The 11,521-nt window shown below is 33.9% G+C and overlaps 1 protein-coding gene across 1 annotated transcript; it reads right to left on the reverse strand.

Annotated features, from left to right (window-relative positions):
• Nucleotides 1-616: 616 nt before the first annotated feature.
• On the reverse strand, nt 617-10,840 carry LOC109049775 (polyadenylate-binding protein-interacting protein 1-like). Its single transcript, XM_019067429.2, has 11 exons — nt 10,469-10,840; nt 8,639-8,760; nt 8,367-8,564; nt 7,309-7,421; nt 7,008-7,119; nt 5,448-5,573; nt 5,095-5,201; nt 3,530-3,647; nt 3,352-3,406; nt 2,911-2,989; nt 617-1,502 (listed from the first exon to the last, which is right to left on the reverse strand). Exons 1-11 carry the CDS (start codon nt 10,608-10,610, stop codon nt 1,412-1,414), a joined length of 1,263 nt encoding a protein of 420 aa, XP_018922974.1. The 5' UTR covers nt 10,611-10,840; the 3' UTR covers nt 617-1,411.
• Between the last annotated feature and the right edge of the window lie 681 nt (nt 10,841-11,521).

The raw sequence follows: 11,521 nt of genomic DNA on the forward strand, positions 1-11,521 counted from the left end.
GAGTCGGACAGCTGTTCTGAATCAAACTGAACTGAGACACAAAATTATCATGAACGCCTTTATTAACTAAATTAACAACACATAATAATCAATACGTGTATCTAGATAAAAACACTGGGATGTCCGGAACCAGGTGATCCGTAAGGACTGTTCAAAAGAACCGAATTGCAGACATGACTCGGACTTCCCGTCACGACTAGTTGCCATGGTGCAAATTTTCGCGGCTGATGAAGAGAATGACGCTGATTGGATGAATCACTTCTTCTACAGTTATTACTCATAAATATGTGCGCTCTCTCATCGCCCCCTTTCTGCAAAGATTCAACTCTGTCAAGCTGAGGTCAAGATTTGATTTAGATTTTTTTTTTTTTAGTTAATCTCACTAAGAAATTTATAATTTTATTTAAATATAAAATAAAATATATTAGCACACAAGCCTATATAAACATCGTTAATATCTTTGCATTCTATAAAATTATTTATTTTCAGAATGTTTTATTTTATTTTTACTTTATGCTAAATATGATTTGTTTTGTCTTTTATATTATTGTTATTATATTAAGTTAATGTCTCATCAAAAAATCAGGACTAATTCCTATGAAATGCAAAGAAACAGTGTTTTTAATAAAGATTTATTGCAGGCAAACAATGCAGTAAATAATATTTACAACTATAGTAAAATAAACATTCCTTTATATGGGATCCATGAGCTGTTGGTGATGAGAAAAGTCCTGTAAATCACAGTGGCGGATGAATCGAACCTGTTCTCAGCGTCTCCTCCGATTTGACACACTTAACATATGAAGAAACTTTATTCCTGCACTCGAAAAACCAAACAGACTATAAAGTCAAGGTTCCATTTTTTTCTCAAACATGTGCATAAGTTGAAAATAAAACTCTAAAAAGGTGTGAGGAGGGTCTGAGAAAGGAAGAACAGTAGAATTGTATTTTCTTAAAATGTTTTTTTGTCTTTCTCCCCGCGCTCTTCAACTCTACGTGGCAAAGCCTCGAGGAGTAAAACACAAAACTCAGCTCCTCCTACATTTAGTTGGATACTGAGCAGTTAGTTTGCAAACAAACCACACGTACACTTGATGATGCTACTCTTCGGCTCATATTAAAATCTCACTGCAAACTTTTTTTGGGATTTTTGACAAATCAGAACACGCATAAAATTAATCTCACAACCCAGATGCCAAAGCAATGGCAACTTGATGGCCTGACGGACTTGTGCCAATTATGCTGCATTACACCTAAACAGTAATCCCAGCCATTAAATCCAGTGACATTGTAGCCAAGGAGTGCTTTTTGAGAAATTAAATGAAAATCAACCGAAACGTTCTTGGTTCCACCGACTCTGAAATATTCCTGCGGGTCGGGTGTGGTGACAACATGACCGTCTCGCAGTCGCTTATTTCTTTCCTCTTGCGTCCGACTCCATGCAAAACCTCTCAAATGCCTCCTCGATCTCCGGATCCATTTCATCTTCATCACCGCAGAGACTGCAACACAGAAGCATTTCTTCATAAGTATATGGAAGCTTGTTTCCATCACACAATAAGAAAAAAAAAGTGACTTTATATCTCACAATTCTGACTTTTGTCCTTGACATTCTGAGTACATCTCTCACAATTTAGAATTTTCTTGTAATTGTGTGGAAAAAAGTCCAAATTGTGAATATAAACTTACTAAACGTATTATATTGTAAGATAAAGTCAATGGCTTTTTTACGCCGCGGTGAAAAAAACAAACAAAAAAACAACCAGATTTGAGATGTGTAAACTCAGAATTGCAAGAAAAAAGTAAAAAAAAAAAAATTCAAAGAAGAGAATTGCACGTATATATCAGAATTGCAATAAAGAAATCTGAATTGTAACAAAGTTGCGCTTACCCGTGTAATTTATATATATATTATATATTATATATTATATATATATTAATATTTAATATATATATTAAGTATTTTGAACACAGAAAGTACTTTTATCCAGCAAGGATGCATTAAACTGATCATGGCTGCTTTTCTTACTTTAAAATAGTAATAACATTTCCAAATATTACTGTTTTTACTGTATTTTAATCAAATAAATGCAGTCTTGGTGAGCAGAAGAGACCTTCTTTTAAATACATGAAAATATTACTGAAAAAAAAAGTACTGAAAAAAATCTGTATCTATTCAATCGGTCTAAAATCATCAATATAACAGTGGATTATTATACTGTAAGACTATGAATTTCTAATTATGCTCATGCATTCCTTCATTTAAGTGCCTTATTTCAACGTTTTTTTTTTGTCATAATGTGTATTGTATTAAATAGAAAACATTCTTTTAAACTCATCACATGAATTACAGACTCTTTGTTAACTGCTCATGGCCTATCCAATGGGCTGAAGACTATGCTGAATAAGACTGGCAGGTCTTGCTAAGCCCCCCTCTCTCCCTGGACTGCTGACTTCACTAAAATCTGCTCTTTGACTCCCCGCAGCATCATTGTGAGGAGGACAATTACTGGAGTTCGAGAAGAGGGGTATTACAGTCAACTAAAACTAAAACCATAAAAAAGCATTTTGTTACTTGAAATAAAATAAACTTGAACTGAAATCAAATCAAATCAAATATTAATATAAAACTAAACTTATTTCAGATAGTTGCCAAAGCAACACTTTTCATTTAGTTGACATTCTAAAATAACTAAAACTAAACTAAAAATTTATGGAAACTATATAGCTATAATTTAAAAAACTAAAACTAATAAAAATGACAAAAAAAAACTCAACCCAACAGAATTAAAACTTTAAATAAAATAAAAACTAATTCAAAATATTAATTACAAACTATTTAGTATCTCAGTTGTGCAAGCAAACAAGACTTTTGATATTCTGCACACAAATTTACAAATATCTACTTACGAATCATTTCCATTCTCTTCATATGCATCAGGGAAGTAGTCTTCTCTGTCTAGAATCTCCTGATATTTGTCTGAGTATTCTGTGGTGGGGGAAAAAAACAGGAATGATAAGCAAAATAGTAGATTAGTAGTAAATACAGTAATTATTTATATATATATAAAAAATATGATAATATAAAAATAATAAAAAAAAAGTTCTGTAATGAGAATCGGGAATAAAAATAAATAAATAAATGAAAACATACTTAATTTTATGAAATAAATGAAGTAATGCACGTCTTAATACTCCTAAAACAGGCTTTCTTTTTTCCTTCAAAATGTAGTTTCTGATTTTCTTTTGATTTTGAACTCGAACATGGTTTTGTGACATTCACACACTTAATAAAACATGAGCATGTCTGTAGATGGGTCACAGCAGAATAAAATCACTGCCGATGCTCACCAGGATCTGCTGCTGTGAAAGGAGTCCCATCCGCTGTGTAGAAGGTTGGTTCATTCTGAGGAGCAAAACCATGACATAAACGCATTAAGAGAGGAGACAAAGTACGCATGATGTCACAGATTACATATCTTACTCCAAAACCTCAATTAATTAATTTTATTTCTTTGGCATTACGCACCATAAAGTAGTTGGGGTCATTGTCCGGTGTAGCGTCACTGGACACACTTGCTGTGTGAACTCGACCCCAGTTACTGGACCGTAACTCCACCAGTTTCAACAGCATCTGCCTGACATCTCTACAAACGCACACATACAGTAAACATCAATAAACACAGAGATGCTGTAAACATCAATAATGCAATTATAATGCTTTCAGCAATCTAAGAGCTGTTCACACTGACAGTGACATTCAGCAACAAAACAAGTTGACGATTTCCAGCGTCATGAGCAACAACAACTGTTGGCAATGCAACTCAACTTTATGTAAATGTATGATAATAAGCAATAGGAGTGCAGACAGTGATGCTCATGAACCTCAATACTACATACATATATGGGTCAAAGACGTTAAGATGTACAAAAGTGACTTTGTGTCCATAGAAAGCACATTAAATGTAAGTAAAACAAAAACTCATAAGGTTTCAAATAAGTTTTTGGAGAATAAAATGTCAAAATTTGGTTGAAATAATGTTACATCGTCATTCAGTGTAACACAATATTAATGTCAAAATTCAAACAACATGCTTATTCTGACATGTACATATTAAAATATCTAAAAGAATAATGGAGCATACTAAATTTTATTGTGTTTTAATTAGTAAAAAATTCTTACTGACAAATGGGCAAAACCTAGGATAGTGGCAAATGTTAAAAATGTAAAATTACAACTCATTAGTATTTGGGGTGAAAGTAATTAAGTCTTTTAATATGTCATAAATTGATTTTTGTTGTTAATATGCCTGACAAGATTGTTACACTGAATGACATTTTCTGTAAATCAGGGGAAAATGTATGATATTTATTTTTTATTCAGAAAAACAAAAACATAATTGCAATTAAATAAAACAGAAAACTTTTTGCATTTTTTTGGGGGGAAAACTACAACAGATTAAAGCAGTATTACACTTTTTTTATGCTTAAACACTTTTTCGTCTTTGACCCATATACCAGTGTTGTTTTAGTGTCACTGCACTCTCAGAAAAGTCTGTAAAAATACATACTGTGTTAAAATGAAGGAATTTTCCACTTATTTTTTCACAGGTGTTTTACCTAGATTTTGCATTGCATCGTGTCTTAGGGTTGAAGGAAATGTTCATAAATTAAATGGAAAATGTACTGTTAATTTTCTGCCAGTAAACCTTTTTCCTCACAGTGTATTGTAGTTTTTATTAATATTTTTAAATGAGTTTTTGTTCTTATATTTTCTGTTTAAATTTGCTGTTATTTTTAGTAATTTTGTTGCATTTTTCATTTTTTGTTGACTTTTATGTCTATACAGTTATTCTTTATTTTCATGTCAGTTTTAATTTGAGTTATTTTAGTACATAAAGTTAAATGAAACTGAAACGAGGAATGCTGTATTTGGCATGCATGCATGCATAAATAAATATTTTATTTCATTTCTGTTTTAGTCAAGCAACAAACACGTATTTTATGGTTTTAGTTTTAGTGAACTACAATTCCGTTGATATTCTGCATGCTTAACATTTCCAAAAACACTCTTTTGTTGCCTGACTCGCTCACCGGCTGCATTTGGCATCCAACAAAATGTCTTCAATCTTCTTGATTATCTCATCCATGTCTGACTGGCCTTTCTCCTTCCATGTGTCATCCAGAATGGAACCGCTCAGTTGTCAAATCAGTACAGTAAAACAATGCTAGTCAACACCAACAGCATAGTACTGCGTTATTATCTGCAGACTGATTGATTATCTCATTTCAGTTCTTTGAGTTAAATTTCAAAGTCTTTGTTTACATGTCACTAATCTTAAGTTGAGTCCTGAGGTCACTCGATAACTCCTATTAAACAGAGCATTTGCTCTGAAACAGTACCATTTAGTGCAGCTGCAATGTATTCAAAGTGGACCACTGCAAACCTTGAGTAATTTGACAGCACACATTAGGTTGGGGTCTTCTGGGTGAGAGAATAATGTGTTCAAAAGTTCCTTTAGCGCTCCCAGTAAGACGTTAGCTCGCCCGGGTGTCTCCTTTCTACTTTTTATCTGAAATACATTAAAGAATTGAAATCTATAATTGTAGTCGTTCATACTTTTGCTAACAGAATAAAAATAAACAGTACAGCTACAGTTGAATAACCAGCTACAAATCTGAAAAAATAAATAAATAAATAAAACTATAACGTAAACATTACAAAATCTGACATATGAATTCAAGCAGATACATATGTCAGGATTTATATACTATGTTACACAAAGGAGTAGATATTAAAGGGTTAGTTCACCCAAAAATGAAAATTAGCCCATGAATTACTCGCCCTCAAGGCATCCTAGGTGTATCCAATCGGAGTTATATTAAAAAATGATTTTGATCTTTCAAGCTGTTTAATGGCAGTCAGCGGCTGTTGCAGTTCATCAGTCCAAAAGAAGTGAAATAAAGCGCATCCATCAATAATAGAAAGAGCCTCACACGCCTCCGGGGGGCAAACAAAGTCCTCCTGTGGCCAATCAATGCGTTTTTATAAGAAAAATAACCATATTTAAAACGTAATAATCAATTTAATCTAGCTTGCGCTCACTGCTGTACAGGGAAGCAGTTCCGGGCGGATGACGTATGAGGTCAGCGTTACGCATGCACCGCTCAAAAGTGACACACGTGGAAGCGCAGCGGAGAGATTAAAACAAAACAACGGTCACTAATTAGAAGTACAAAATGAGGATTTGTAAAGAAGAATGTTGAAGGATATAAGCCAAGAGGAGACTGGTTTTCCTTTGCTAAAGTAAGGAAACTTTGCTTCCTTTAATCCTGTAAACAAATGTTGGTTTTCACGAGACTCACGCGCATGCGCAGCGCTGACCTCCTGGAGCTGCTTCCATGAGCAACTGTTGGCGCAAGCTACATTAAAGCAATTATTACGTTTTGAATTTAGACATTTTTCTTACAAAAACGCATCGATTCACTACAGGAGTGAGACACTTTTTTATTATTGATGGATGCGCTTTATTTCACTTCTTTTGGACTGATGAACTGTAACACCCAGTGACTGCCATTAAACAGCTTGAAAGATCAAAGACAATTTTTAATATAACTCCGACTGGATTCGTCTGAAAGAAAAAAATCATATACATCTAGGATGCCTTGAGGGTGAGTAATTTGTGGGGTAATCATAAAACATATTTGAACAAAACCAACAAAATTTTTAATTGGTTAAGGCTTTAAGCATTACATAATTTACTCAGATGTAGCAGTTCAAGCTCTGCCGTTGAGTTTATTTTGTAATGATAACACTTGCTAATCAAGTGTTATTACAAATTCACTTAAATAAAAAACCTAAAATAAAAATGATTTTTGTTAATTGAAGTAAATCTAAAATAAAAGATAGATAGAGAGATAGATAGATAGATAGATAGATAGATAGATAGATAGATAGATAGATAGATATTGTGATAATAAGTGAAAAGCACTGGTTGTGAACTGACCTCCAGGTTAAGGTATAGCTCCCCCAGAAACAGCACGTAATAGTGAAACCTTTTCTGGGTCTCTGGATCTCCTCTCACGGAATGCTCTCTCTGCTCATACTCGGTTTGACACCTACACAGGCACAAAGTCGAGTTTAAGGATAAACAAAACTAACAAAAATGAGACTAAACGAAACTGAAAGTAAAGGCTTAGAAGAAAAAGGGAAGAAACTGCTGACTTTAAGAACCAAATTTCAAGCCACTTTTATGAAACACCCAGAAATGGGTACTTGGGCGTCACACTGGTAAACCTGAAATGTACCTCTTCAGCAGCAGCTGTCTGAAGTTACCGCTGGCTGGACTGAGACGGATGTGAAGAGACAGATGGTTACAGAGCCGTGCACCCGTGTAGGCGAAGTTAGGGATAGACGTGGACTGTGAAAAAACAAATGTGAGATGGTTTTCATTGCATTCATCTTAATAATAACTGCTAAATGGATTATGTTTTGACCAGTACACAGATTAAAAATAGTACCATAGTAGTATTTTGCAAATTTCAGTTTTGCTATTTGGTTCAAAATTCAATACAGCACTTATGAATGATTTGAAAACTAACCAGTAATTCACCAAATACAAAATTTACTTTTTAATATAATAATACTCAAGATGTTACAGAGGCCATCTCAGGTTACATGCATGTTTTCGCAACAGACAATGAGCATGCAAAACTTAAAAAAGCCATAATTTTTACCACAATTTAGCTTTCTGTGTCATTATTTATATTTAGGATTATTGACATTTGTGTGTGTCCACTTAAGGAACAAATAAATAATATAGTAGTATGTATACATAATACTATCAAAAAAAGAAATAATCACAAATATATGGACTGTACAGGATCACATGGATATAAAATATTGACATATGTAGTAAATTATTCATTTATATAAGTTATTAGACTGTATTCCAGAGAGCTGTGTATTAATTATAATTGTATTAATAAGTGAAAAGAATCAAGTGTGAATCTTTTTTTTAATATATTCTTAAACTATTGCAGAACAAAACTGTACATTATAATATATAATATTTATCTTCTGCAATAGTTTAAATATATTAAAAAAATAGTTTTGACAGTGTGATTTAAAGGGATAGTTCACTCAAAAACATCATGAACTCACTCTCATGTAATTTTAAAGTTCTGTGGTTTTCCATGTAAAAAAAAAAAAAAAAAGGAAAAAGAAAAAACATCATACGGGTTTTGGAACAACTTGAGGGTGAGTAAATAATGACTGGTGAACTATTCCTTTAAACAGGATGTTCTCGTTGCAACTTGACAGGTTACCACACAGATCCATTATCAGAAACTCATTACAAATGCACCTGAACGTAGATGAGCTCCACCAGCTCCTGCAGAATGTCTTCTGTAGTGACCAAGCTGTTCAGCATATCCGTGATGTAATCGATTTCTGACTCGAAGGACCCCGGAGACGAGTTCAGGTGGCTTACGAAATCCTGAACGAAATCAGCCAGTGAGGTCTCAGGGTAGTAATCTTCAGATCCATCCGAATACACGTCCTCCTAAAAAGAGAGAACATCAGACTAATACCACGGTAAAAAAACACAGTGTTAAAAAAGGAGCCACATAGACTCACCTGGAACGATGCATAATTGCCCGGGACAAACTCAGGTGCGGCGGCAGACAGTTTGGAGTTTCTCACAAGTGCATCTGCAGCACTGCTGCTACTGTGTCCTGAAGGAATGGGGGATCTGCTCTCTGCAAGATGGAGCGATGAAGACTGGCATCAGCTCTGAACATTTGTAGTCACTAAACACTTATTACCGTTTTGTGTTATTTCATTCGTTTTGATGACTAACGTTAGAAACAGTAATAATGGCAAGATTACTTGACTTCTCCACTCAAGTCACATGACAGATATGGCCAGGTTAACAATCTCACCCACTAACTGCTGGTGACATTTAACCAGCTTTAAATCAGTAATGAAACAATAAAAGTAATGCTGCAATAATCTTCACCACACAACAACAGATGTGTCTTTTAACACGAAAGATCACAATCAATCAGAAGTAATTATTACAAGTCAAGTTAGTCAACTAATGACAAAATACATCAAAAAAATCCAGATGTGGTGGAAACCATGGTTAAAATCTATTCCATCTATTCGTTATCATCCATCCATTCATTTCTGCATTCATGTATCTATCATCTATCTACTCATCCATCCATCTATTCATTCATGCATCTATCGACAAAATACATCTAAAAAAAGGTTTATGTCATTTTTACTCTCTCCATCCATCAGTTCACACATCTATCCTTCCATTTATTCATCTATCTATCATTCATCCATCCATCATTCTATCTATCTATCTGTTATGCTGTCTGTCTGTCTCTAGCTGCCTATATATCTATATTCAACTTTACTGAAATAATAAAAAAATAAGTTTTACACTGTCAAAGCATTAGTAACTTCATGTGTTTACACATGGACCACCCATATATACAGTACTGTGCAAAAGTGTTATGCCATTAGTATTTTCATCAACGAAAAATGGTTTTAAGCCAGTTATTTCTATCTTTTGCTGTAGTTTGTCAGTAGGAAATATCAGTTTACATTTCAAAACATTCTTTTTTTAAGGGCTTGACAGTACGAGCATTTCACTTGGTTGCACCAGATGCTGATTTGATTTCTTTAAATGAAGTTAACCGATAAATAAAATCTATTTATGACATTGTTTTTTAAAGCATGCTCACGTTACAGCTTGTTTACACAAGTGCCTAAAACTTCTAACAGTATTGTAGCTTTGCAGGAAGGTTTCTTGAAGTGTCTTTGGAGACATTGCCACAATTCTTCTGGATTTAGTCTGCCTCGGTTTTTTCTGTTTCTTCATGTAATCGAAGACTGGATGATGGTGAGATCAGATCACTGGCTGCTGTCAGACTCCTTGTGCAGACAAAAATCTCACTGGATTATTACAGTTAATAGCAAAAGGAAAGTAACTGATACTTCCTACTGACACACTACTGCAAAATATAGAAATAACTGGCTTAAAGCCATTTTTTTGTTGGTGAAAATACTAACGGCCTAAGACTTTTGCACAGTAACTGTATGTTCTACTGGCATTGTAAAAAATCAGCTTTACTTTACCCAAGCATTAGCATCTATCTCTATATTATATGCATACGAACAAATATACTTACACACATATAAACATAGACACATATCGTGATAACGTTACATGTAAACACTGACTAGCAATAACTGTCATCGACTGAAGCCAGGTAATTAACCCAAATGTTCTGCTTTTTATAACCGAGGGCGCTTCAAATGGAGGACTAGATAAAAAAAAGACTACGACTTGTGTGTGTATATCCCCCTCAAAAGCCTCGGACAACATTATCTACTGTGCAGAAACAGTTATTAGCGGACTAGCATGTGAGCTAGCACCGAGCGTTACTTCACCTGCGCCGCCGTCCGACATCGGAGGAGACGTGCGCGGCTGTCTGAGCGGTTCACCCGGGCTAAACAGCGCACTTTTCACGTCTCCGGCCTCAGATGAGGAGGAGGATGACAGTGTGCTGCTGCTGCTGTTGTTGTTAAACATTATCTTCTTCTCGCTGTTCTGTCCTCGCCCGTCCGATCACAACTGTCCGCCGTCAGACGCGAATAAACACACGGATCCGATCTCAGTGGGCCGCTGAACACTACCGTTACACAGACAGCTTCACCCTACAGTCTGCTTCTCACTTTCATGGTGACTATTTTTGTTTCTGGCGTCTGTCCCCTCTGTAAAGCGCTAATCACTTCCTCGGTACGTTAATTCTCCAGAAATAGCGAGAAATTTGGCATTGAAACTATAGTTTCCACCGAAAATAACACATATTTATATAATAGTTATGTGTTAAACAAAAACATCTCAAAAAAAAGTGGGATATGTTATGCTTTACCCTGACAGAAATTTGGCATGGAAACTTTAGTTTCCTCCGAAAATTACACAGATATAACAGTTATGTTAAATAGTGCACAAAATAGAAAAAAAAAAGGGTCAGTAAAATGTTGCTTAATCATCATTTTACGAGGCGTATTATTTTTACAGCATGTTGGGAACTTGTTTGGACATAAATAGAATTTAAAACTTTGAGTTTCATTTGTGTGATTTATTTTTTATTATTATTATTTTTATTAATTTAAATAAAAATAAACATCAATAAATATAAAACACAAAACAAAACCTGAAACAGTTTTTTTTTTTTTACTGTTATTAATATAATAATACTTATTAATATTAATTTCTAAATGTAATTTTTTGGTTTTCATTTTTAGTTTAATTTACATTTTATTAGCTTGTTATTATGTTATTTTTAAATCAGTGTTTAAATCTTTTTTTTTTTTTAATTTATAGATTTTTAATTTCAGATTACAATTATCTAAAAAATATTTGAAATGTTTTTAGCTAACAAAAATGTATTTATTTAATGATAAATATGCATTTTTCTTAAATTAAAAAGTGAGCAT

The sequence above is a fragment of the Cyprinus carpio genome, chromosome A5 (genome assembly GCF_018340385.1).
Source record: "Cyprinus carpio isolate SPL01 chromosome A5, ASM1834038v1, whole genome shotgun sequence".
NCBI lineage: Eukaryota > Metazoa > Chordata > Actinopteri > Cypriniformes > Cyprinidae > Cyprinus > Cyprinus carpio.

Coding starts and splice junctions, on each gene's coding strand:
- LOC109049775 (XM_019067429.2), bottom strand. CDS start 10,610: ATGTTTAACAACAACAGCAGCAGCAGCACACTGTCATCCTCCTCCTCA. Junction 7,422..8,366: donor TGGAGCTCATCTACGTTCAG/GTGCATTTGTAA, acceptor GTTTTTTCACAG/TCCACGTCTATCCCTAACTT. Junction 3,407..3,529: donor ATGACCCCAACTACTTTATG/GTGCGTAATGCC, acceptor TTTGCTCCTCAG/AATGAACCAACCTTCTACAC.